Source organism: Equus quagga, chromosome 14, assembly GCF_021613505.1.
Source record: "Equus quagga isolate Etosha38 chromosome 14, UCLA_HA_Equagga_1.0, whole genome shotgun sequence".
NCBI classification, from domain to species: domain Eukaryota; kingdom Metazoa; phylum Chordata; class Mammalia; order Perissodactyla; family Equidae; genus Equus; species Equus quagga.
Window position 1 is genome coordinate 67,655,318 of NC_060280.1, and position 26,322 is coordinate 67,681,639.

Consider the following 26,322-nt stretch of genomic DNA (forward strand, 5'->3'; position numbering starts at 1 on the left):
TCGCTCCCCCAGCCCTGCAAGCTGGCCCCTCCCCAGAGCCCCCATAGGCCCTCCAGGGGCGGTGAGAGGAGGGATGAGCCCACCTTGCTGCTCCTGGTGGGGTCTCCTCTCTGGGCCCTGGGCCCCGTGACACCATGTGACATGGGGAATAGTCAGAGGGAAGAAGACGACTGATGGGGGCAGTGGACGAGGGTGAGGGGCAGCGTGTAAGGTACCCTTGTAAATAGTACCGGCAGTTACCAGCCCAGCCACACTTTCACCGGCCGGCTCAGTTCCCATCACCAGGGAGGACACAATGATAAAACTAAAGAAACTCTATAGGTAATGCTATAAGTAAATTCTATAGGTATTCCCCTTAGGGTAGCTGGGCCAGTAGCTATTTTCATGGGTGGATCATATCCTGTCAAGGAATTGCTTATCTCAGCAGGTAGAAGAGAAGAATTTCTTGGCTAAGACCATCCTGCCAGCCAGGAGAGCCCATCCTCAGGGATCACAGACTCCAAGGGGATGTGGTAAGACCCAAGGCCGGGCAGGATGATGCCAAGACACAGAGAGGTTTCCCTCTGGGATGGCCAAGGGCTGGGGGCTCTGCCAGGCTGGGCATTGGGAGGTGGGACCAGAGCAAGCACCTAGGACCAGTCTTCCTCTTGATGGGGCCAGGCCGCTGGGAAGAAGGTGGGCCCATGCAGAGGGGGATGGCACTCTCTTGGCCAGACACACACTGACCACGTTCACAGGGCAAGGGGCCTTGGAGAGAAATGGCCAACAGGCCTGAAGACAGCAGGGGCGTGGACAGGACAGGCAGGCTGGTACCACAAACATCCCATGTAAGAGGAGGGGGTGTTGGGTTAGGGGAGAGAAGCCCACCTATTTCCATCACTGCCATGGTTGACCTCTGAACACAGGAAAGATGGTGACCGTCAGAAGTCACAAAGCAGGAAGGGGCCCGGATGGAGCCTGGCTAGTTGGGGAGGGGGGGAGGCCAGGCTGGCCCTGAGGGGGCTGCAGAGGGCTGGGGGCGGGAGGCGCAGGGCCGGGCTCCATCCCACCCCGCTGGGACAGTAGCAAGAGCAGCAGGATGAGCTGGGGAGGGCAGGGCTGGCGGTGCCTCCTTCCGCCTGCTGGACTCACGGGGCCTCGTTGGACCCGATCCCACTGCCTTTGTTGACGTAGAATGGCCGGTAGTGAGACTGCGGAGAAATGAGGGCAGTCAGGGAGAGCAGATGGCCGCTGAGCCTCCTCGCCAGACCCAGCCGATCCCAGCCTCCCCCAGGAAGCAGCAGTGGTCTGAACCCCAACAGTTTTGGCAGCCTATGGCCTAACTTGCAAGCTCTATCTACCCTTTGATGTGGGTTGGGTCCCAAGGTTATCCGAGTGTCCAGGGTTCAAATCCTCACTAGAGTTCATTCCATCAGCCAGTTGGTGAGCTTGAACTTCAGCCCCTCGTCACACTTTCTCTCCACGGCCCAGGAGGGTCCTCCCAGCACCACCACAGCACCATTTCCACAGTGCTTTCTACCCTACAGACCACACAGCACTGGTACGAGTGCTTTACACGGAGGGCTCATCCAAGTTTTACAACCACTCAGTTAGGTGGGTCACTGTTAGCAGACCTGTTTTACAGATGAACAAACCAAGGCACAGAGAGGTTAAGCAACTTGCTCAAGTTCACCCAGCTGGTAAGTAGAGGGGCCAGGATTCGAGCTCCAGCTGTCTGGCTCCTGAGTACACCCCCAACCCCAGCCCCACGTCTCCACACCTCTTCTTGAGTCTCAAGGACTTCAAGTGTCTGCTTCTGCTCTCTCTCTGCATAATTCTCCCTGGCAGGGAGGGAACAGAGAGGGCAACCAACTGCCCCAGCCCAATGCAGACATGGGCTCGCCAACCCCAGGCCCTCTGCATCTCCCATCCTGGCCCCCTCCTCAAAATACAGGGAGCATCTCTGAGGACAGAGCTGGTGACGACTTTCCCGTTGGCTCTGTGTGTTACATCTCACAGCAATTTCATGAAATCAGCGCTCCCCTCCTCCCAGTCACTTCCTCAGGGCCCTGGAAATGGCCCCCCAGGCTGAAAGGGAAGAGCACATTTTAGCTGCTGCTTGCCCACGTGAGCACGTCATTCACTAGAGGGTCTCCGGAGGTTGTCTTTGTCCCTGGGCTGGGCCAGAGACTGAGCCCACCTCATACCCCACTGATCCCAGGACAGGAGACGCCAAGGGGGTCCCCAGCCCCTGCCCTTGGCCATGCCTGCCTGGAAACTTGTACCGACTGGTAGCTCCTGGCCTCCGTCTGGTCCAGAGCAGGACTCGGGGCCCTGTGGAATGCAGGGCTGAGGGTCCTCAGCTCAGACCTCAGTTAAATCATCTACTAAACAAAGGGAGGGACAGGACCCAGGGAGGGCAAAGACAGCCAAAGTCACACAGTGCTCAGCGACAGAGCAGGCCCTGGACAGGTCTCCCGGCCCCCAGCTCCAGCCTGGACCCCAAAGTCAATAAGGCAAAGCGAACAGACCTAGAAATGGCTGAAGCCTTTCTATCAGGAAGGCTGGGTCAATAAAACGGATCGCAGGTCAGTGAATGGTGCTGTCTTGTTAGGAACCCTGAGTGGTGGGTGGGCAGGAACAGAACCCATGGCATCCAGGCAGGGTGCTCCCCCACCTCCTAGCTCTGTCCCCTTCCTGGTTCAGGGTCACAGCATGTGAGAGTCGGAAGAGCTATGAAATCATATGGGCCATCCAACTCATGTTACAGATGGGGAAACTGAGCACCGAGGAAGAATGACTCACACGAGGTCACACGGCAAGTTGGTGAGAGGGCTGGGCCAGGCCTCAGGCATCCTGACCCTCAAGCTAGCCCTCTTTGCACACTAGCACCTGCCTCCCTCCCTCCAGCGCTGGGTGCTAACTGGGGACACCAGAACCCTGCCTTGCCGGGTGGCTCAAGGTGACAATGAGCCTTCTCTGCTGGGACCCAGGCTGGGAGGGTGGGAAAGTATGTGGCAGGGAGGGGAAGGACCAAGTCCGGGAACAGAAACTTTCTTTTTTCTCCCCATTTCTGCTTTCTGCAGTCCTGCTGTTGCAATGCCCCTGGGCTCCACTCCAAATTACACACACAGTCACTTAGCTCCCATCGCCGGCAAATTAAAGATGCTCTCCAATTAAACCAGCCCCAGCCACTCTTTGTGGCCCAGAGCAAACCACCTCTCCAGGCTGTGACCTCCGAGTGCAAAGACAGCAGGGTGTCGGGGACTCCAGCCCCCGTCCCCAGCAGAGGCTGCCCACATCCCAGGGGAGCTGGCTGTCCCCTGCAGCGGGGCCTGGCCTGAGCCTTTGGGAGAGACACACTCGGGGAGGTGGAGGCACAGCATGCGAAGGACAGCCCCCGATGGCTGCGGTCTCAGGCAGGGGTCAGGTCTACAGAGTATTAGGGATCACCTCATCTCAGCACTGCATCAAAAAAATGAAGAAACAGAGTCCCAAAGAGAGATCTGCCTCACCCAGCATCCCACAGCCAGCAGGTGGCCTGGACCCCAAGGCCGTGCTTCGTCCTGTGTGGCTCTTCGATGTCCCTGGCTCAGGGTCATTAGATAGCAAACCCTAAATATATCTGTTCCAAACTTTGCAGCCTCTGCCTTACCCACGCTCTAATCCCAAGGACCTCTCTGCTGTCAGAGGTGGATAACTGGCCCAGGGGAGCGGGAGCCACCTCTAGAACGCCCATCCCCTGGACTAAGCATCTTTCACTCCCAGAGATGGTGGGGACCAAGCCATCGTTCAACAAGCATAGGCTCCCAAGGACCTTTTGCCAAAAAAAAAAACAGGGCTGCCCACTTTACAGATTAGAAAGCTGAGGCCCAGAAAGTATGTGTCACCCAGGCCCTCTGCCTATAAGCCTCTACTACCCTTTGCTGAAAGCAGGTATTCAGGCCACCGCTGCCTCCTCCTCCACCCCATGGCCCAGAGGTATTACCAGCCTCCCACAGGCCCCGGGCAAGTGATGACCGGTTACCTCTAGGGAGCCCCATGCAGTGCCCATTCTGGACATGCTCGTGCCTGTGGCAGGCTCTCCTGGCAGTCCCTCACTCACCAGCAAAGTCTGCTTTCCGGACTTCCAGGTCTGGGGCTGGGCCTTGGGGCTCTGGCTCCGCATGAGGGAGGGGTAGCCTGCCGAGACAAGAGGCTCCCGTTGGTGGGAGTGTGGACTGGTGGCCAGGGGCCCCAGAGCCAGGGAAGCACAGATGCCATCTCCAGAGTGCCCACCAAGCTCCATCCAGCCCATGACCAATGGCAGCCACCCCTGAAGAGGCGTGCAGCAGCCCAGGGCCGCAATGGAAAATCCTGCAGGGGCTGGCTGAAAGGAGGGGGCAACAAGGCAGACAGAAAGAGGAGGAAGAGGCCAGGTGGGCTGGGCCAGGCAGCGGGGGAGTCTCAGCCCCAAATCCAGGCTAGGATCACACCACTGTTTGGGGATTTCCCCCCACGCCCAACTCCTCTTCCCGTGGCCCAGGATGGCCACTTCACACGCACAGCCTGCCAGGATTTCCACCAGCAGGCACTCACTCCAACTCTCCCAAGCTGCGTGGACTATGCTCCCGACTTACTGGCCCTACTCGGGCCAGGCGCTGTGCACGTCGTCTCACTGAGCCCCCAGCCCGGTTCTGTGAGCTCAGCCATTCGCCCTGAGCTGCGCAGCAAATAAGCAGCGGTGGGAATTTGAACCTAGGTTTTACTGGATGCCAAAACCAGCCTCACGTCCCTCCTGCCCCTCTCTGCTGCCTCGGCCCTGCTTCCCCAGCAGGAGGCTGCGGCTCAGAGACAGGCAGTAGTTTGCCTTGTGGCTGCGGCCCAGGGTTAAGGCACCAAGCCCAAGGGGCCCGAAGCATGTGGGCGCCATTTGGGTCTGGGCCTGGAGGTGCTGGTCCAGGGCCCACCTCCCTGCCTCCCCCCTCAGCCCAGCGGGATCTGTAAGGAGCTCTGGGCCACAGAACTGTGAAGAGCACTCTTGGTGTCAGCCATTGGCCTGCAGGGACCAGCAGTGGTGCCTGGGAAGGAACAGGCTGTGACCTGGGCTGGAGCAGCTGGAGAAATAAACGGTCTGTCCGTGGCTGGGGCAGCCGGGAGGCCTGTCCTGGCCTGCTCTAAGGGAGGAGGAGCTGGGCAGGCCCAGAAGTCACCTGGCAGCACTGCCAGGCTGCCAGCTAGGCTGGCCCTCCCCAGGGTCGGCACTTAGCAAGGGGGCGGAGACAGAGCAGAGAAGCCAGGTCTGTCCCTGCATCTGGGGGTGGGGTAGTCTTGGAAAGAGAGGGTTCAGAGGGTCTTGAGTGGGGGACTGAGAGGGGGGAGTTCAGGTCTGACTTCTCAGTTCTCAGAAAGAAGATCCCATGCCAGCCACGAGAGAGGAGAAGATGGGGATGGGTAGGGCTGTGGGCCAGGAGGCCAGCCTTGTGCAGCAGGCAGAAGTCCAGGAGGAGGGGGAGCTAGGGATAGGGGGCCATGCTTCCCTCTTCCAGGGGGCTCTGGGGAAGAGGGACCAGGACACCTTAGAAGTGGCAGAGAGCCCCACAGGATGTCCCACCTGCCCCATTGTGGGAGAGAAAAGGGGAAGGGGAAATTGGCAGGTACCAGGATTATTTTTAAACAACCCACTGCCGTCCAGTGGTTTGGAAAACTCTGTGGTGGCCTGTCCCAAGGTGGTGAACTGATAGGGGACTTTCCCAGTGCCTGCTGGGAGAGAAAGAGGCATTAGCAGCTGGTGCTGATCCCAGGAGGGGCCAGAGGGAGTCACAGCTCACCCTGGGGCGCTGTGGCCCACCCCGCCCTGCACATACCCTGCCTCCCTCCAGGACTGTAGAAGGAGGGGCAGGTGGACCGGTCCTCACAGGCGGGGTTCTCCTTGCACACCGGCGGCCCCTGCCCACAACCCCCCATCCGAGGCCATCCCCAGCAGATCTGGGGAGCTGATCTGCGTGAAGGTGACAAGGGGTGTCCGTGTGCTATGTCACCCCACAGTGTATTTGAGGAGGGCTCTCCTAGGACAAAGCCTTCCAAGGGGAGGCCGTGCAGGCCAATGAGGAGAGACTAGACGTGTGAAAGGTCCCATCACGCCTGAGGGTGGCCGTCTTCCCTGCCCGTGGCCTTTGATCCAGGCTTTGATCCAGAGAGCAGGGAAGGATGAGCTAGAAGCCAGACAGGCCGAGGTGAGTCCCAGAGCGGCCCAGGCCTGGCTCAAGGAGAGGACGTCCCTGAGGGTCCTGCAGGCTTGGACCCTCCAGTCATATTCCCTTCTCCTTCACCTTGCTGGTCCTTCTAAGCACCCCTGCCCTGGTGTAGGCTGGATCCCAGCCTGGCAGGGACAGCTGACCTATGAAGACACCCTCTGAGGCTATGGCACGAGGGTGCCTGCCTTGCGCAGCCCCGTTTCTGCTCCCTCCCTTGACCCCGCCCAAACTGCTTATCCTTTCCTCCAGGCCAGATGTCAGACTGACAGGCTTCCTCCCACTGCAGCCACCTGGAGCTGTCCCCAGGACACTGCAGAAGAGACATGAGGGCCCCAGGCCCCACTGTAAGCTGGGGTCGGGCTCCAGCCTGCCCCTCAGGATGACCCCACCCCCGGGGGCAGGAAGCATTGACTGCTCAGCTTCATCAAAGAGTTCCCTGGAGCGGGGTCAGACTCATGGGCACTTGGACCTCATCTAGCCTCGCCTTTCCCCGTGGGGCGCCACGGGACTCTGGCTCTGCCGGATGTTGATGGGTGCTATGCGGCCACAGGGTTCTAGAATCAACCTAGGCTGGGAGTCTCTGGGTAAACAGTTAAATAAGCTTTCTGCAGTAGGAAGACTTGGAAGTTAAGCCCAACAAAAGCACCCCGGGGATGTCCAGGGTCGGGGGTGTAGAGGGTGTGGCATCTCCCCACCTCCCTGACGACATCCTTAAGGACCAGTGGTGAAGCCCTGAGACACAGCAATGTGGCCCAGCCCTCAGCACAGCAAAGATGGGTGGAGGCAGCTCCCCAGCTCTCAGGCCAGGGCTCTGTTCCATGCAAGGTGGGGAACTGGTGAGGGAGGGCGCAGAGACCCACACAGGGCCTGGGGAGTGAAAGGAGAAGCAGGCAGGGTGGGGAGAGCTCACCTTTCAGGGAGAAGGAGGAGCTGCCCTGGACGGCGGCGGGCAGGTCATCAGAGTTCTGAATGGTGGAGGAATATTCCCAGACACGGGAGGTGTAGTTGCCTGGCAGGGCAGAGGAAGGGGCGTCAGGCCTCGGCAGCCTGGCATGGGGGACGGAGGGCAGGACTCGGCCATTTCTGTGGCTCTCCAGCCCCCACCACATCTCAAGCGGGCTGCCGCTGTGCCCCAGTCAGGCCTCCTGCCAATCCTTCCTGCCATCAAAGTTGTCCTACTGAACTATACAGTGTCATCCTGTCCCGGGCCTACTAAAGGCCCACTGTCCTCAGATTAAGGTACAATGTCCTTAACAGGGCCCACAGCTCTTTCATGAGCTGATCCCCCGATCCTCTTCACCGGCTCCACTTCCTGGATTCACCGCTCTTCCCTCCTCTCCATCGCTAAACATGCCGACCAGGCTGCTCTCTGAGCTCCTTACACACACCAGGCTCTCTCTTGCCCCAGGCCTTTTGCACGGACCAGGTCCTCTGCCCAGCATCCCCCACCTGCTCCCCCATCCTTAGCAAATGCACATGCTGGGTCTTCAGGTGTCAGCTTCCATGTCATCTCCTCCAAGTCTGTGTGTGCCTCAGCCCCATGCCCCTCATCACCCTGCAGCCCTGTCCCCCGGGTTGTAACTGCATGTTTAATTGTCTGTCTGCCTCACTGGGCTCCATGGGGACAGTGGGTACGCACGTCTGGCCCGATATCACACCCCGGGCCTGGCACCACGCCTGGTTCCTGGAAGGTGCTCATCATACGGTTGGTGGATGAATTAAAGAGCAAATGAACAAGTTCAATGCAAACATGTGCCCAAACTTGAGGACAGAGGCAGCTGATACAGCTCCTGAAATTCTGTTTGCCAAGTTGAACAGGCCAACAAATGTCCGTTGGCAAGATGTCCCTGCAGTCTAGAGGGAAAGAGGCAGTGGCGAGGGTATAGACGGAACGGCGGGGGCATCACCAGGTCATTCGAGTGGGGGGCTTCAGAGCCCCCGTGGATGAGGCACCCTCCCTGGGCCCTACCTCTCAGCAGGCTGGGAGTGCTGGGGGCTCTCCTGAGTTAAGCTCCACAGCAGAGCCCACCAGGCCCGGGTATCCTCTCCCACAGCTGCCTGCAGCGAGGTCTGGGGGCTGACCTTTGGGTCAGCAGTCAGAGATGGCTGGGGCTGCCAGTGTGAGTCCCTCACACAGGGATCTTGGGAAGGTTCTGCAGCAAGGCCCTCCATGAACAGATCCACGAGGGCTCCAAGGGGCCCTATGCCTGGCCCTTTCATTCATTCATTTGTCCGCTCGTTCTTTCTTTCAACATGTGTTTCCTGAGCACCTCCTCATTCTTCTGGGCCCTGGGGCTGCAGCAATGGACAGGACAGACCCGGCTCCCACCCTCATGGAGCTCACAGTCTACCGCACCTGTGGGCCAATCCTGGTTGTAGGGGACTGCGTACTGCCCTGCCCACAGGACCCCTGACCTTCCAGATCGCCAGGGGCCTTGTCCTCGCTGAAGAGCCCCCCACCCCCTTCCTCACCTCTTCAGACCTCCCGGTGCTGTGTCTGAGGCTGGGGCTCTGGTGGAGCTGTCCTGGTCCCCTCCCTCCCTGCACATGGCTGCATGCACCCAAGAGCCTTCCAGAATCTGGGCTCTTTGAGCACATGGCCTTGCCCTCAGTACAATGGTGCCCTCTGCGCACCGAGCGGAGGGGACCCTGCACTCGGCAGCTCTCCCTGGGGAAGCCACGTCTCCACCCCCAAGTCCTCCTGGATTTCCAGCAATGGCCCCATTTCACATCACACCATTCTTTCCATTTCAGCCAAACTAGCTGCTTTAACCACGGTATGACTTTTCAGTGCAGAAGTCCACAGATCAGTAAAGATTCCCTGTGGGTCCTCATGTCTGATACTTGCTGGGGGATGTCTCCACACCTAACCCCCTGCCTCATCCTTCAGGGAGAAGAGCTTAGGGAACTCACAGATTTCTAAGGATGCTAAACTCTCTGGCTGCCTTTCCTCAGCCTAGCTAACAATGTCACATACACTCACACAACACACACACACACCCCACACAGGTGCACACACCACATACACCCCCCCACAGGTACACACATGAACATACACAACACACACACACCACCAGGCAGGTGCACACATGCACCACACACATGCACACACATCAACATGCACACAGACATGCACGTGTGCACATGGACCACACACACACACCACACAGTTTAAGCTCAGTAAGACCCTTCCCACCTGTCTCTGGGTCCCCAAGTCCATCCAGCTCCCCAGATTCACTACACACTGGTGAGTCCGGCCCCCCTCATCCACGGCCCAGCCCTGGTCCCCACCCCAAGCCCCATGTCCTGCCTGCACGGCCTCCGCATGCGCCTGCCCATCCTTAAGCTGACCCATCCTCCTACCTTTGGTGCCATAGAGGTTGCTGAAGTTCTTCTGGTTGGTCTCCTTGGAGAGGCGGCTGGGGGACCCCGGCTGGTACGACGTCCTGGCCCCACCTGTGAAGCAGACCAGGAGGGACCATCATCACAGAGGGATGGGTCTAGCTCAACTCAGGGGCCTGTGGCCTCTGACTTGAGGGGTGCTACGCAGGGCTCCTTGCCCCTAAACAGCTCCCACTGACTGTCACAGGGCCCGGATTCCACCACTAGCACGGCATCTTTGCATCTAGTATAAGGCCATCATCCACGTTAGGACACTCTTGAGAGAGAAAGGGATGCTGTTAGTAACGATCCTGAGAGCACCGGGTATAAGCCCGGAGGGGCCTGGACAAACTACGACTGTATCGCCACCCTACTCAGGGGGCTTGGAGGGTCACCAGAGGCTGGAAGAGCCAACGCTTCCCTCCTGAGCCAGTCCCTGTGTGACTGAGAACCCAGAGGCTGGGATATGCGGTGTCTGTGAGGAATGAGGGCCATGGCAAATATGGTGGGCAGAGGCACTGGGCCTTTGGCCGAGTGAGGGCTGCCACTTGAAGAAGCCTGGTAAGCTGGTGCCCATGAACACTGCCCAGGCGCTTCCCCCCAGGGACGGGGGCCTTCCATTGCACGGGTGCTTCCCCCCAGGGATGGGAGGTTTATACTGCACAGGCGCTTCCCTCCCCCCATTCAGGTTCTCACAACAATCTTGGGAGGAATGCAGAGGGGGATCAATACCCCCACTTTACAGGTGGAGAAAATGCCCTCCCCACGTGTGTCGGGGTCCTCCTGTCAGCTCTTCTCCTCCCCGCCTCACCAGCCCCCTTTCCATTCTGGCCCACCTGGGCCAGCAGCTGCTGGTCCTTCCTCTAAGCCTTTGTGCCTGGGGTTCTTCTCACTTGGGGTTCCTCTGTCCATCACAGCCACGCTCTCTTTACCGAGCATGCCGCCCCTCTGTCAGGGAGCCTGGAAACTAACCTCTCCTGAGAAGCCTTTGCCAATCCCGCTGATCCCAAAGCTCCAGACCCAGGCCCGTGGCCCTTGGGGGCCTTGTTCCCTGATCTCCTTGCTGACTCTCCTTGGCCTTCCCTGGCCTCTACCCAGAGCCCAGGAGCTCCCAGAGGGCAGGTGCCTCCTCCTCCCATCCCCAGCACAGGGGCAGGGACGCCGGATGAACCTGTTTCTCCCATGTGCAAATGTCATAGACTGACTCACGGTGATGGAGCTGGAGGCTCTCCTCGCATAGCATTCCAGTCCGACCTCCTCTCTTCTCAGATGGGGACACTGAGGGGGCAGTGGCCAGCCCAAGGTCACCAGGCCCTGGCTCTGGGAGTGACATCTTGGCAGGTCTGTGCTCTTTCCTCCGCCCCCATTGCTGCCCAGTCCCCCTCCTCACAGCCTGCAGTGGAGTCACACTGCCCTCCATCTTCTCCAGAGCAGGGGAGCCAAGCAGGGGCCAGTCGTGTGTTGATGCCACATCAGGGCCTGGCCCTCAGGGGACAGGGAGAGCCATCAGGGACAGGGCCTGGGGCAAGGGGTGCTTGGGGCGCTGGTTAATGCAGCTCATCCTCTTCCAGAACTAGGCCCAAAGGGCAGTTCCCTGGGGAGGGAGGGGGCAGGACTGGCAGCTGGAGCCTGGCCCAGACCAGGAATTCGGGGCAGGGGGCCTTGGGCGCCTCCACAGGAACCCAGGCGTTGTTCTCACGCTGGGTGGAGCGGCAGAGGTGCCTCTCCGCTGAGGTCACCTCTCCAAATCCCCTAAGCCCCTCCCACGGTGGACGAGTCTGAGGTGTGTGGATCAGCGCTGAGGGCCTCAAGGCGCCCCCTCGCCAGCCAGCCCGCCTGCCTTCCCCACCCCCATGTCTCCTTGCTCCTCCCTACCCACTCTTCCCCTGACACCCTCCCCAACACACGCACACACACACCCCCTCTATCCAGTGTCCGGTGCACCTGGCACACCCACCCTTATGTAACGGGCATTGTTGTGGCTTGTTGCTGGTGCTCAAGAATGTGACAGTCTCCCACAGGACAAGGACAGGCAAGCGCTGGTCTCTACCCCCACCCAGGCCGGCACCCCCACTGGCTGGGACTCTCCAGGGCTGGAGAGGAAGGGCAGAGGGGCCAGGCTGCATGGCACAGCCCCCTTCCCCTCCCCCCCAGGAAGGGAGTGGTGAGGAAATTCAGAACACCAGCAGGCTGGCTGTCTGTCTCCCTCCCTGCCCTTGAGGAACAGAAGAGTTCTGGAGGAGCCAGCCCTCCCACAGGACGACAGAAACCCAAGCAGAAGCAAAACACAGCTGGGGTGGGCGGAGGGAGCGGGGCAGAGCGGCAGCCAGAGCGCCTCTGGAAGGAAAGAGAAGGAGGGGTGGGCTGGAGGCCAGGAGGGCACTGCCCGTGTCACAGGGGAGGGAAGCCTCTGAGGAGCAGTGTGCTGGATAATTTGTCGTCCAAACCAGGACACTTCTGAGAGCGAAAGGAGGAGCTGTTATGATTACACGGGGACAACAGGTACATGCCAGGACTTTTCCAGGCAGACCGAGGGTGGTCACTCGCCCACGGGAGGCTGGCCGAGTCTCTCACGGACCGTGCACCCCAGCGCAGGCTGCTCTCCCTTACCCTTGGGCGTGAGGTACATGGAGTATCTCTTCATGGTGTCTGGAGCACTCCACTCACTCGTGTAGCTGTTGGTGTAGTTGTTCATGTAGCGATGGTCACCCCCTGGGCAGGAGAGAGGTGGGGTCAGCAGAGGAGCAGGTGGGGAGGAGAAGCTGGCCCACTGGGGCATCCCTGGGCTTGGGTGAGTCAGCCCATAGCCTTCTGTCCCAGGAAGAGGCACGGTCCCGCAACCTCAGAATAGGTAACATCCCGCTCAGCATCCTGTCTTCTCCTGTGGGGCAGAGAGGGGCAGTGAGCTATCACCCTCCCTTGGACTGACCCCTGTGAGTAAGACCATGTGCACAGCACTTTGCAGCTTACAAGGTCCACTGAGAGCCGTTTCTTGCTTGATGTGTACATCAGCCCTTGGGCTGGTGTGAAGAGACTTGTGTGACAGATAAGGAAATTGAGCTCAGGAGGTGAGTGAAGTCACCTGCCTAATGTCACATGGCCAATAAGGACAGAGTTGGAGTTTGAGCCCTCGTCCCCACTTCCTGGCTCCATCCCAGACACTGCTGGCAGCCCAAGGGGGTGGAATGAGGTCCCAGCCTTGGCCTCCACTGAGCAGAGGTGTGCAAAGGGGAGAGAGCTCCTTGCGAGGGGCACCGACTCTCCCTCTGCCCTTCCCTCTCCCTCTCTCCTGGGCAGGAGGAGGAATGAGCGGCTCAGACCCTCATCCTTCATCTCCATCACCTGTGCCCAGCGGGCCTCTGGCCCGCAGCAGGCACTCCATGACTAACAAACGTCCCCCTAGGGGTTGGCCAGCCCCCTCCCCCAGGATGAAGGTGGTCTGGTGCCTCTCAGCCCAGCGGCCTTTGAGGGCGGGAATGAGTCCCTGGTCTGGTAGGCAGGCCAGCACCAGGAAGGAGAGGATGGTCATTCCAAGGTCTGACTCACTGGTTACACCTCCCCCGCCTCCTACAGCCAGACACACTCCCAGCAACAACACAGCAGTGACAAAAAACCCATGCGGAGGCCCAGGGCCCCAGGCACAGGTGTAGGGCCGCTGACATCAACAGCACCCACCCCTGCTCCTGGCGGCCACCTCCCTGCACACCTTGTATGGGACGCAGGGCCAGATCTGCACAGAGGCCACGGCCAACACAATCCTGACCTAGAAATGGCACAGTCGGTAGGCAGCAGGCAGGGGTCCCCGTGAGGCTAACAGGCCACGCAAGCAAAGTCAGGGCCATCCTCATAGGTCTGGCAGGCCTCAGCTGAGGGGCTTCCCCACCAGGTTTGTACTCAAGGGACCATGATCATCACACTCGCAGTCCCTCCACACGGCCAGCAGCAGCCACAGCTTCTCCGACGAGAAAACGTGGGAGGTTGACTAGCAGAGTGTTTAACTCAGCTGCACCCCTGCCTGGCTGCATGCCCTCTGAAAAGCTACTTCTCTGAGCCTCAGCCTTCTCATCTGTGAAATGCGATACATCCTGCAGAGAAAAGAAGAGACTGGAAGTGAAGAGGTCACACAAAGCCTCAATCACTGTCAGCCGTCACCATCAGCATCCTGGCCATTGTCATCACGAGGAGTTCAGCATCCGAGTGCCACTTGAAGCCAAATGGCACTGGCTGAAATAACTTATCAGTCCTCAGGTGTGATGGAATGTCCCCCAGTTTCACAGGGACACTTTCAGGTTTCACCATCAGCAAGATACACAGATGCCCCCCTGAACCCCAGTACTTCTGCACACTATTACCCTTTTCTCATCCCCAAAGAATCACATGCTCCATTTGGAGAGCAAAGACAGGGGGGCACTTCCTTTGGGTTGTTGGGGCTTGAAATCATTAATCAGGCTGTGTCCACAAGGCCCCCTGTTGGGCCTGGGCCACGGGGTGGGGCCTTGGGGAAAGTGTCCAGGCTTCAGGCCCTGAAGGGACTTGGCTGGGACTGGTGGAAAAGGACTTAATGGGCTAGTTTCTCAGCTTAGGAGGCTTTCTGCGAGATGACTCAGTTGGCCTCTTCGAGGGACAGTGTGCCTCAGGAGAGAAGCTGACTTTGGGGGAGCTGGTGAGTCACCGAGCCACGCCTTGCCCCACCGTCCCCAGCCCAGCCCACCAGGCTGAGTCCAGCCTCTGGGCTCAGTGCTGGATGCTCCCTGCCCTGGCAGCCCCTTGTAATAGCGGCACAACTTTGGCAGCAAGTTCAAGGAGGTCTACAATCCCTGGATCCTAGTCCAAACAGCTTAGGTGGAATGGGTGGCTGGGAACAAGGAGATGCCAGCTGGATGGATGCCAGCCTGCATCAGGCAGCAGGAATTGACCTGGGAGAAAAAAGCCCATGGCCCTGGGGCCCACCCACGAGAGACCTACCGTTCTCCATGTGGTTCCTCTCGATGAAGTTACGGCTCAGGTCAGCCTTGCACATCTTCTCAACGTGGCGCATGCACACATTGAGCAGGTCATCCTTGAAGTTGCCGAGGGACTGCCCCAGGCCCTCCCCCTCCAGCAGAACATGATAGGTGGGCAGGGGCGGGGGGAGGGAGTAACTGCTCATCAATGCACCGAATTCCTGCCAAGAAAGAAGCCATTCACTTCCAGGGTCTTTAGGAGCTATGGGGACCCTTCTCTGCAGGGGGTTCTCACAGTCCAGCTGGAAGGCTCGGCACTGGAAGCCAGAGAAGCTGGGTCTAGCAGCTCTGCTATGAACTAGCCCCAATTTTCCTCACTGGGCGCTAGTTTCTTCTTCTGTAAAATGAAAGGGTTTGACAAAATCCACTAGATGCTAACATCCCTGATAGCACTAGTAGTCAGATGTATGATTCCACAGTTTCCACCTCTGAAGCTGGACACCTCATGCCTACCTCACAGGGGTTTATGAGAGTGACACAAGCTGCAAAGTCTTTCAGAGGGAAAGCACGAAGGAAATGCAAGAAAGTACTAGAGTGTTCTCGGTCAGTCATGGTGGTATCTCCAGCTTTACGTGCTCACTCAATCCTGCTGCCTCTACACTTTAGCACTTCTCACTTCCCTTCCACCTCACTAGAGAACCCCTCCTCCCCCTCAAGTCCTTACAGACCTTCAAGACCCAGTTCAGATCCCACCTCGTCCATAAAGCTGTCTTTGATTACTCTAGGCTGCTTGCCCTTCTCAGAGCTTCCACAGGCACTTATCTCCTAAACCATATGCTTTGTCATTTAATTACACACTCTTCTATATTGTTCTCTAATTGTACTGTCTTATCTTCCCAGTTGGATTGCAGCTCCTTGGGGGCAAAAACCATGTCTTATACTCCCCTATTCTCCACAGCACCTAATAGAGTACTGGGCACATAGTATCCGAAACACTCTAGCAGATGGAAGGATGGGTGGATGAATACAGACAGACAAGATCAAGGACAAGTATGCAGCACTTATCCATCACTTGCCATCACTAATCAATCACAGAACTCTTTCCTACTGAATCTGGAGCACTGTTAGTACATATCATCTACGGTTGGTATGAGGTGATATTTGTGTACAGGTAGGAAAATGGCTTGGATGGAAAAATTAAATGGGTAGGGGGAATGGAGCTTGGATGAATGGATGGATGGATGGATGAATGATGGATGGTGGATGGATAAGTGGATAGACAAATGGATGCAGTATGAGGGTCTGAGAAAGCAGATGGAAGGATTGAGGGATTGAATGGCAGAGTTGTTTCTTGTTACCTGCAGAAACAGCACCGAGTCGCTGATGCTGTGCAGCTGCTCCCTAGTCTGCTTGTCCTCATGCAGCACCTTGGCCCTCTCATCCAGAGCATCCACAATCACCTTCACCTGATCCACAGCATCCTGCTCTCGCTGCTCCAGTGCAGCCTTAATTTCCTCCTTTTGCTTCTCCAGGTCCCGCACCAGGTCCCGGAAGTTCTGCTCCAGGACATCCTTCTCACTGGTGGTGAAGCTCTGGGTCCAGAGTGAGAGGAGAGAGGAAGGAGGGTTTCAGGAATTAAAAACCCTCTCTACTGGGGAGCATCTTTAGGTTCCCAACACAGAGCCAGGGCATTTCTACTGCTCCAACCCAGCAAGCCTGTTTGGTCAAGAATCTCATTCGCAGGCGCTGAGGGATACCATCTATTGATAGAGACAGCCAGGTTGTTTTACATCCCACCCCTCCTTACCCATCTGTGGCTCCTCCCCCTTGGCGGGTTGACATGAGCCATCATTGTACCCTTGGGCAACTGCATGGGCCCAGAAGTTCCCCCATGAGTCAGATTGTGCTCACTGATATCTCAACCAGAACCAAACATCATTCAGAAAGTGAATTGATGGGCTGCTTATGCAGCCAGGGTCAAGAGTTAATGATTTCAGACTGTGGTTTGCAATTACTCAAACCATGGCAGACAAGTAAAGGAGAAAGGCCATGTGTTTGCAGGCTGGATAGTCTGGTAGGCAGAGCAGACATCGGAGGACATTGGAAGACATGTTGGAGGACAGGTCGGTCTAGGGTCTTTATTTGCTGGGATAATGTAAAATGAGCATAAGGTGATGGGCAAGATCCCACCTGGATGCCTGGCCCAGACATAGAAGGCAAATTGGTGGGAATGCCAGAGAGGGTGGGAGAATCCAGAAGAAACAAGTGTGGGATGTAAATGTAGGCCTGAGGCCTCCACCAAGAACCAAGGCCTGCCTCCTCCCAGGCGGGACAGTTGGGGGTCGGAGCACAGCACGGGAGAGGCCTGGAGGCTGCTCACCTTGATACGGTCCTTCTCCTTCTGCCACTTCTCAGCTTCATCCTCAACCTCAATGATCTTGAGCTGCAGCTGCTCCTTTTGCAGTGACAGCTCCGTCTGCAAAGAAGGAGCCGGGGTTGGAGGAGAAGTCAGGAGGAATAGGTGGAGGAGGACCAGAGAATCAGGGACTGGGCCCACCGAGGGGGCAAACTCCACCAGGTCCCCCCACTCATCCCTTCAGCCCTTCACTCAGCAAATACTCGTCGGGACTTCGGAAGTGCCAGGCCCCATGCCAGTCACCAAGGATCCAGCAATACGTCAAACGCCATGTGGCAGTAAACTCAGGCCTCTGGGACTGGACGTTTCAGCCGTGTCTTTATAAAGACTAATCCTCTGCAGGGCCCCCACCCAACATGAGCCAGAAAGAAGCTCGTTTATGGGGTTCCCACTCTTTCCAATGGACCTGGGGCCACTGGGGAGAGGGAGGGAAGCTGCTGCCTCTTTCAGGCTTTGGGGAGAAAGGGGACCCAGCCCAGCACAGCCCAGCCCAGCCCAGCCCAGGGAGTGTCCCGTGGCAGTAACAGTGTGCTGCGTTTCTATGGCATGACGTGGGGCCTGTGTTGCAAGCAGGAGCCGGGCTGCCGCCAGCGGAGACTCTGTCTGGGCAGGCACAGCTATAAACCTGTTTATGGGAAAGGGAACGCAGTCTGCAGTTTGGACAAGACCGGGACTTTTATTCAGGGCCCCTGGGGCAGGAGAGGAGCTAGTGAGCACGGCAGTGGAGGATGGAGGAGAGATGAGAAGCAGAGATTCCAGGGACCCCCGTTCATGGGGAGGATGTGGGCTGTTGGGGTCTAGGATGGGTTTGGAAGAGGATATATCAGGAGCGCACTGGTGCGTGAGCTCTCGTATCCATACTTTCCTTCCACTTGGGGAAATGCCCCTCTCCGAAAAGCAGCTACCACAGAGACAAAGGGGGAGCGGTGAAGCTAAGGCCAGTCCAAGTCAGCTGAGCCAAGAGGCACCCCTTGTTCTGCTGGGCTCCCCGCTAGAGCTCTCAAAGCACCTTCCAGCTTGGAAGACAGAGGGTTGATCTCCACCTGACAGGCAGGAAGACCAAGGCATCCCGGAAGGCCTTGGAGGGCTCCAGGTGTCCCCATTATGCCAGGTTTGGAACACAGCGTCCCACCCCTTTCTCCAGCCATCTCTTTGAGGAACCCACAAGAAGAGTCAAGATGTGGAAGCCACAAACCACTAAGAATGTGAGCTCCACCAGCAAGGAGTCCTGAGCAGCTAGGCACAGGCTTCACCACGTCACACCTCCTGAATGCTCCACCAGGCCAAGGGGCGTGCTGTGGGGTCCCTGCTGCAGACACCCAGGGGAGTGGATTCATGGTGGAGACAGCTTCCCAGGTTTTCTTGGAAAAGGTGCCCAGAGGGCTGGGGAGCTGGTGGAGAAGGTGGGGCAGGCCTGAGGCAGGGGCTGCAGGGCCCCCAACAGGAAGCCCTGATGCCACCCCTGCCCCTCTGCCCATACTCCTGGGCGTTCCAGCAAGCAGACTCTAGGTTCTCAGTAAGCATCTGCCCTGCCAGTAGTGAGCTGGAAATCCCACAGCCCGGAAAATGCTGTCACCAGAGATGGAAAATAGTTGTCAAGAAGAGAGGAATGAAAGGAGATGAGGATGAAGATTTCGCCTGGTCTCTGAAAAAAGGCTGGGAAGGAGCCAGCTGCCAAGAGACACAATAGTGGGAGGGTGGAGAGCACAAGGCCCCACAGTGGATGGTGGAAGCTCAACCCTCACCCTCTCCGAGGATGCAGAGCCCGAGAGCCCAGAACACAGAGGTTGGAGGAGCCAGAACCCTGAGAACCTGGCCTGGTAGGTGGATCTGAGCAGTGAGGAAAGACCAAGAGGCTGGGCAGTGGGTCTGAGCAGGGCAATTTCCCATCCCTGGAGAGCTCCTGTGCTAGACCCAAGGTCAAGGTGTCCACTGGAGGCCTCCCTCCCACTGCAGCCAAGACTTAGTAACTCAGCTTAGGGATGAGGAATCGGCACTTGGGTTTCTCACCCCCAGAACAAGGTCTGATGGACAGGAAAGCAGAGGACAAAAACACATTCACTCTCACTCCAGGCCTGGGGGTGGGAGGAAGGCAGCTCTTCCATGAAATGAGCATGAGGGATCCAGGAGGGAGCCCACCCGGAGCACAGGACTGGGAGTCCAGAGGTTTGAATCTAGTTACCACCACCTCCAGGCAGGTGGCCTTATTTAACTTCTCTGTGCCTCAGTTTCTCCATGTTTCAGGGAGGTCGTAAGAGGACCACCTTCCATGGAGGCCGTGGGATGAACTGGGATCAGGGAAGTGAAGCTCTCAGAAAGTGCCTGGCCCAGAGAAAGCACTGACCAGTGGTCCCAGCATCACCGCTGTGTGGGGCACCTTCCATGGCCAGGGCGCCATGCTGGATGCTCTCGCTCTCACCAGGCTCTGAGGGTGAGTGCAGTGTGGCGAGCAGGTCAGCAGGGCATAGGCGAGTGAGGGGAGTGGGCAGTGTGACCAGGCGAGGTCTTGGTGGTATTCAGTGGTGAGGACGGCATACACCATTGTGTTGGGGTCCAGGCACAGTGTGTACACCATCAGGATCCAGAGTGAACCGTGCACAGAGAGGCCAGGAGGTGAAGACATTAGACTGAAGATGCAAAATAGAGGCTTAGGTGGTGGATAATGGAAGCCTGGAGGATACTGAGGGGAACAGAAGGGAGGTAGGAAACAGCGGGTGGGGGTGGGCTATCCACCAGGGAGTGGGAGAAGGCCACCAGAGAAGACGAAGGCCAGCGGAGTGGAGGGGAGTGAGCAGAAGTGCTTGGAGGGACCTGCTGGGCACCTGCACGTGAGGAAAGGTCTTATCCAGAGGAGCATGGATGCGCTGGCCAAGAGAGGAAGAAGGCTCTGCATGCAGAGGAAGGAGAATCCAGTGGGGTAGAACAGTGAGGAGCTTAGGCCAAGGGCAAAGGGAGTTAGCCCCTGGGAGTCCATCCTGTGTGAGGAAGAGGGGAGGGGTGGGGGGCTAGCTGAGGTGTGGAGAGGAGAGCCAGAGGCCTCAGCCAGTGCCCTGCGAGGGAAGGAGAGAGCAGCGGCTGATCCAGAAACGTGCGAGGGCAGGAGCTGTCTGCAGCAGTGGGCGGGAGACTCAGTCAGGACGCAGGCGAGACTGGTCTCCTTACTTCTCTGGGGTGCTAGGGAAGTCGGACACAGGCTGGGAGGGGACCTTGCTCCCACAGCACACCTTGCAAGACCAGACCTGCAGGACACAGCAGGATCTTGGAAGGGACCTCAGACTGGGAACTCTGTGCTGCTGGAGCAGTCCCGTCTCACCTCTGGGAGGAGGAGGGTTTGGGGTGAGACCTCGGGGGATGTATCCGGCATCTGTTTAACCCTCAGCAATCTTTCCCTGCTAGAGAAAGCAGGCAATAGGAAACAATATGACACAGGAAAGCTCCAAAGACACCGGGTTCTCCTGGAACACTAGGAGATGGTGAGACACCAACTTGTATTATTGAGCATCCTTCATGTGCCAGGCTTGTCTCCTTTCATCTGCAAAAGCCCCCTGCGGAGGGAGTGGTGTTACCTCCATTTTACAGATGCAGAAACCAAGGCCTAGCAGGACCACGTAGTTGGCCTGAGTTCTCACGGTTAGAAAGTGGTGCCGCCAGGATGCAAGAGCAGGACGCAGATCCTAAGACGTGGCCTCTAGGCTATTCTCTGCCTCTTCTGGGACATTGTCTGTCCCCTTCACTCCTGCTAACCTAAGTGCAGCCGGGCTCCCTCCACCCCACAGATGGTGCAATTGGTGATCCCGCCTCCAGCTATACTGCCCCATACCCTCCTCCGCCCCTGAGGCCCCGCTTTCTCTATCCCTCCCTCCTCCCTTGGAATGTGATAAATGCCCAATAAAAGCCCCTGCCGTCTGATCAGGGCCTCAGCTCCCCACAGCTCCACCCTTGTCTCCACCTCCCTGCTGTCTTCCTCCTCCTTGTCTCATTCCCTCCACCCTGCCCAGGCCTGTCCCTAAATGCCTCCTTTGTTCCCTTCTCCCACACTCCTCTGGGCCCCTCTCGCTCTGATGCCTGGGACGGGCCCTGCAGAGGCCACCCGGCCTTGAAATCCTTCCGGCCTTAGGGGAGCAGAGCTTTCCCTGAGAGCAGAGGGGTGGCACAGCAGCTGATGGTGTCCCCGCGTGGACTGGGCGTTCAGGTGCAGACACACCTGAGCACTCACCTGGACGTGTGTACCTGCCCCCAGGGAAGGGGAGATGGGGCTGTGGTCTTCCTCTAGCCTGAATTAACCACATGGGCCACTGGCTGTGACATTTTCCAAATGAGCCAGTTAATTGCCAAATTTGTACTTTCAGACAAATGGTAATTACCTGGATAAGAATCTGAAAAGCTGGATAGATTTCCCCATTTCCATTCAGATGTCAAGCAGCTCCCTATTAGTCTCCTTGAGTGGGGCTTACCATTCGTCTGCTCCTCCGGGTGTCGGGACAGGGGAGGGGTGAGATGGGGCAAGAAGAACATCACTAAGGCCATCTCCAGACCAGCCGTGGGCCATTGAGGGAGTCACCCCACCTCCTTGGGCTTCAGTTTCCCCGTGGTGAAGTTGGATTAGATCTCTGATTCCCACCCTGGCTACGCATTAGCATCCCCAAGGGAGACTGAAAAATAGAGATGCCAGGCCCCGACCTCCTGAATCACAACCTCCAGGGGTAAGGCCCATGAATCTGTGCCTTAGCAATTCACCAGACGATTCAGGTCAGAGGATGCTGTTAGGAGCCACTGGACTCAGTGACCCCAAGGAGAGCCTGCCGACCCTATGCAAGCAAAGTATAAAATGGTGGACAGGAAACGGCCTGGGCTGCGCCCACATAAGAGTCTGAATCCCAGCACCGTAACTTTGGGTAAGTGTCTTGGCATCCTTGAGCCGATTTCTTCATCTAGAAAGCAGGTGCAGTAACCCCCACCCGAGGGACTGCTGTCAGGAGTCACCACATAAACGCCGAGCCCCATGCCTGTGCATAGATGAGCAGCAGGAAGACCGCCGTATCTCCCGCCCTCCTGCCTGTCACTCTGCTTCCCTGCTGCCTGTCCCTAAACCTCTTTTATTGTTGCTTCCTCGTCCGCACCCACAGAGGTCACCAACCTCCTTTCTCACCCACCCTGTCCCAGAGCAGGAGTTCCCCCCAAGGACCTCTGGGGAGAGTGGTCCCAGCCTCCTCCATCACACCTCAGGCCTTTAGCCCAGCTCCTCCACCTGACCCCAGTCATCACTCTCTGCCCAAAGAGCTTTCCTGCCCAGACCAGCACACTCCCAAAGCTCGAGGACCAATGACTGCCCATGCCCAGCGGGCTGACGGCTGAGCCTTCATGGAAGAATTGGGCAATGAGATGAGAAGCAAAGGCATGGGGCATATGAGAGAAATGAACAGAACCAAGTGACAGTCAGGAGAGTGGCTCAGGCACTAAGTCTCAGCCGTGCTGATGGGCCAGGAGCTCACATCTCCAGAGCAATGCTCAGGCAGAGTGCTCCCCCACACCTGCCTCGCCGTGCTGCCAACCCAGAGCCCAGCCTGGACCCACGACAGGGCAGGGCCACCTGTGGGTGCAGAAGCCAGGCAGGCCACCCCAGAGCCGACAGCCATCAGCCTGGAGTCGTCCTCCTTCCTGTCCCAATGCAGCAGGTGGCTGGGGATAGATAGAGGGAGGAGCCATGAGACACAGAAAAGGATGGATGTGTACATTGTAACCTCATCAGCCTAAGCCAGTCTGGAAAATGTCCAGAGACAGAGGGATGGACCAGAGGACATCTGGGGGACCCCTTTTGACATCTGGAGTGGAATTGGAAACACTCCGACCTCGGGTCCACCAGAGGAAGGACTGTCGTGCTGCCATCCCAAGTGACCTTTCTCCAACACTGCCTCCGCTCGGAGTCTACAGGTAGAGCTGAGGCCCAGGAGAGGAGCACCCACAGCTCTGCATGTCGTCTACAGCCTCACGTAGCTAATCAAGACAGGTCTGCAATGACCTCAACTGGGCCTTCACCAACCTGCCCGCAGAACAGGTTCTAGACAGGGCTCCTTGCAGAAAGGCGTGTGTGGGCCGATGTTTGGGTCTGCAGGGGATGCCTCCAGAGGATGCCAGGATTGACAGGCTCGTTCAGTTTGATCCATCAACCCACTAACCCTGCTCTGTGCCAGTGTCCTCATGTCTGACATTTCGGCAGAGCCAGGCCTAGACAAACTGCTCTGCTCCAGCTCAGTCTCCTGGCTGCTTGGCACCACTCGTCCCTCCCTATCCTATCCTGGTGCACACGCGCACACACACACACACACACGCACGCACATGCACTGCATGAAGCTCCCCCCCTTAAAGTCACTCCCGTGGGTCAGACCTTTCCCCTGAGAGCTCCTATAAAGCACACCTATGCTGAACCCCTTCCCCTAAGTTGCTCTCAAACATTGGAAGAGAACTTAGGGACCTTTCCCCAAGCTCTCTGACCTTGGACGGGCCTCTTCCTTTCTCTGGGCCAGTGTCCCCATCCTCAAGGCGAGTGAGGGGACTGATTGCTTGCCAACACTCCCTCTGGGCTGGCGCTCTGTCCTCTACGATTTGCTGTTTCCTCACAGCTGCTGCTGTGTCACTGGGTGGATGCTCCCCAGGCTTGTTTGTGTGTCTGAGCTCTGCCTCCTGACCTACATCGGGAGCCCTCAAGAGCGAGGACGGTGACTTTAGTGCCACAGCGGCCCCCAGGGCCAGAGCATGAACTCGGAGGTCCTGGTGCCTCCAGAGAGGGCTCGCTGGGAACTTCCTGTCCTCCAGAGGCCTCAGGCTTTTCTTAAGTGGTGATATCTTTAGACATAATTTGGGGCCAAACCCTATGTATAAAACAGATAAACAAGAGTGTGTGCTGCTTGTAGTAGGGGTGAGAACATGCAGCCCCTGCTTTCTTGGTACCAGTCTGCCACTTCCTCATCCCTGAGCCCTCACAGACGTTTCCAAGAATCTTAGGACTCCATGGGGCAGTTTAAAACCACCAGTCTAGTCCAACCCCTTGCTTTCACATATAGGGAAACCGAGGCTGAGAGAGTGAAGGCACTTGTCCATAGACTTACAACGAATTAGAGGCAAAAACTCAGACTGAAACTCGGCGGGCTCTCCTAGGACCCAGCCTGAAGCTCTGCAGTTTCTTGGTTGGGATGGAGGAAGATGACTGCCCCTTGTTCCGTTTTGCTTTCCCAAGCAAGCTCCCCTGAAGGATGGGCTCCACGGCCCCTGCCCCTTCTCCATCTCCCAGTCTGAAGCTTGAAGCCAGGCTAGGGCCGGGGAGTGGGGGGAACTAGGAACACCCTCTTCCAGGGCCAACTGAGGCTTCTGAAAGGAGCTTTGAGTCTGTTCTCATCTCACACTCGTCCCTCTTTGCCCAGGGGTGTGGGTGAGTGAATGGAGCAGGGAGAGAATAATCCACAAACTCCTGGTGAGGAAGGCAGAGCAGAGGAGCAGCCCTGGGCTGCCCTTTTCCAAGGGTGCAGAAGCTCTTGAGGAAGGTGGAAGCCCCTGCACTGACCACCAGGATGTCTCAGGCGGCGGGAGGCGGCCCATGGCAGGAAGCCGCTTTGCTGTCGGGGAGAGCGGGCCCAGCATCTGTGGGGTGAGGGGCAGCAGCCCCCCCAAGCCTTTAGCCCAGAACACCACACTCGCAAGCCTTCACACGCCTCAGCTCCTCCCATAGAGATACAGACATAATCACATGTACACAGCTCGTGCCAACTCACTTACGTATCCCATACAGATATATGCAAACATCCATAGACACACACAAACACCCACATGCATATAAAACACACACACATATATACGTCTACCCCACCCACACACAAACCCCAGCCCTCACCAGTAGCACAGGCACGTCCACATACAACCACACACTCAAGGTTCACAGGCCCAGCTGAGAGAAGGACAAAGGAGGCCACTGGGGGAGTCAAAAGGCTGGCTGGGGGATCAGACAGGACAACGAGAAGCCACTGACTGCAAAGGCAAACTCTGAAGCCAGAAAAAAAGGACACTGAAGTAGTCCCCAAAATGCTTTCATCCTTACCCGTGACCCATTCCCCAGGGCCAGTCCCACTCAGGTGGGGAGAATTCTCTCTCCCACAAATAGAAACGAGAGGAAACACCCTAACGGCGCAGAGCCTGGGACTGAGTGCTGATTCCCTGATCTGACCTGAATTTATCCTGTGGCCTTATCAAGCCCCCAGTTTGCTCCTCTAGGAAATGCGCCTGTCTCCGGAGTCCTTAGAGCATTGGGGGAACTGCCTCTGACCCCCAGCCTGGGGGTGTGGAAGGGAAAGAAATGTTTTCTTAAAGAACCAGGGAGAGCAGAGACTTAAGCCCCAAACCCCAGGAAGACTCGGGGGAGAAGATCAGGGTGGAGGGAGGAGAGGTCTGGAGGGGCAGCGAGGGGCCCCAGCAAGTTACCTCCTTCTCCGCCTTGGCCTCCTCCACAGTCACGGTGCTGTGGTTCTTGTGCTCCTGGAACATGCAGAGGTAGCAGATGCAGGTCTGGTCCGTCTGGCAGAAGAGCTCCATGGTCTTGCCGTGGAGGGGGCACTTGCGGGCCTCGAAGTCCCGAATGGGCTCGAGCAGCTGGTGGTCGCGGAAGGCAGCGCCCTCCAGGTGGGGCTTGAGGTGCAGGTCGCAGAAGGAGGCCTGGCACACCAGGCAGGACTTGACGGCCTTCTGCTTGTTGCCGATGCAGGAGTCACACAGGACCTCCTCGGAGCCCGCCTTGGAGCGCAGGAGGCTGCCAGGGTCGGCCCGGGGGTAGCTGTTCCTCCGCATCTCCCCGGGCTCCACGATGGACACAGTGGGCTTCCGGGGCTCCGAGAAGATGGACTTGCGCAGCTCCCCCTTCTCGGCAAAGGTGACAGGTGATTTCTTGGACGCCCCCAGCTGGAGCCCAGCGTAGGGTGACCTCCTGCCTTCCCCAGAGTCCATGCTGAAGTAATTGGAGCCCTTCTCATCCACAGACTCGACAAACTGGATGATGGGCCGTCGCCACTCGTTCCCCAAGAACAGGGAGCCTTTTCCCTCACCTGGCCTCAGGGTGCTCCCCAGGCTCTTGCCCTCGGCCGTCTCCCCGCCATGCCCATTGATGGTCTTGGCATCTTTGCCATCAGCCTTTGCTCCATTCTCCAGGCCGCCGGTGGGGCCCATTGGGCTGCGGGCATCCCTGGCTTCCGGGCTGGCCCCGCTGCTCCTGGAGGCATCTGCAGCTTCCATCGCGGGTCACTTGGCTGCCTGTTTCGGTCTCCCTGGGACTGTGGGGCAACCTCTTGGGAGGGTGTCTCAGCGGGGAGTGGGACAGCCAGCCAGC

At 57.9% G+C, this 26,322-nt stretch overlaps 1 protein-coding gene across 5 annotated transcripts; it reads right to left on the reverse strand.

The window, feature by feature from the left end:
• TRIM29 (tripartite motif containing 29) lies at positions 1-26,322 on the reverse strand. Of its 5 annotated transcripts, none has more exons than XM_046685921.1 (11): positions 25,425-26,322; positions 16,920-17,015; positions 15,898-16,131; positions 14,562-14,760; positions 12,207-12,308; positions 10,806-10,916; positions 9,579-9,671; positions 7,126-7,224; positions 5,620-5,718; positions 4,085-4,161; positions 1-1,190 (listed from the first exon to the last, which is right to left on the reverse strand). In XM_046685921.1, exons 1-11 carry the CDS (start codon positions 26,226-26,228, stop codon positions 1,128-1,130), a joined length of 1,977 nt encoding a protein of 658 aa, XP_046541877.1. In that variant the 5' UTR covers positions 26,229-26,322; the 3' UTR covers positions 1-1,127. The 5 variants fall into 5 exon arrangements, with proteins under 5 accessions (XP_046541877.1, XP_046541876.1, XP_046541879.1 ...); XM_046685920.1 differs by having other exon boundaries at positions 5,620-5,721; XM_046685923.1 differs by lacking the exon at positions 10,806-10,916 and having other exon boundaries at positions 2-1,190; positions 5,620-5,721; positions 25,425-26,321.

Coding starts and splice junctions, on each gene's coding strand:
- TRIM29 (XM_046685920.1), bottom strand. CDS start 26,228: ATGGAAGCTGCAGATGCCTCCAGGAGCAGCGGGGCCAGCCCGGAAGCC. Junction 10,917..12,206: donor CATGTACCTCACGCCCAAGG/GTAAGGGAGAGC, acceptor TGTCACTCCCAG/AGCCAGGGCCTGGTGACCTT. Junction 5,722..7,125: donor CTCCTCCTTCTCCCTGAAAG/GTGAGCTCTCCC, acceptor TTTCTCTCCCAG/CAGGCACTGGGAAAGTCCCC.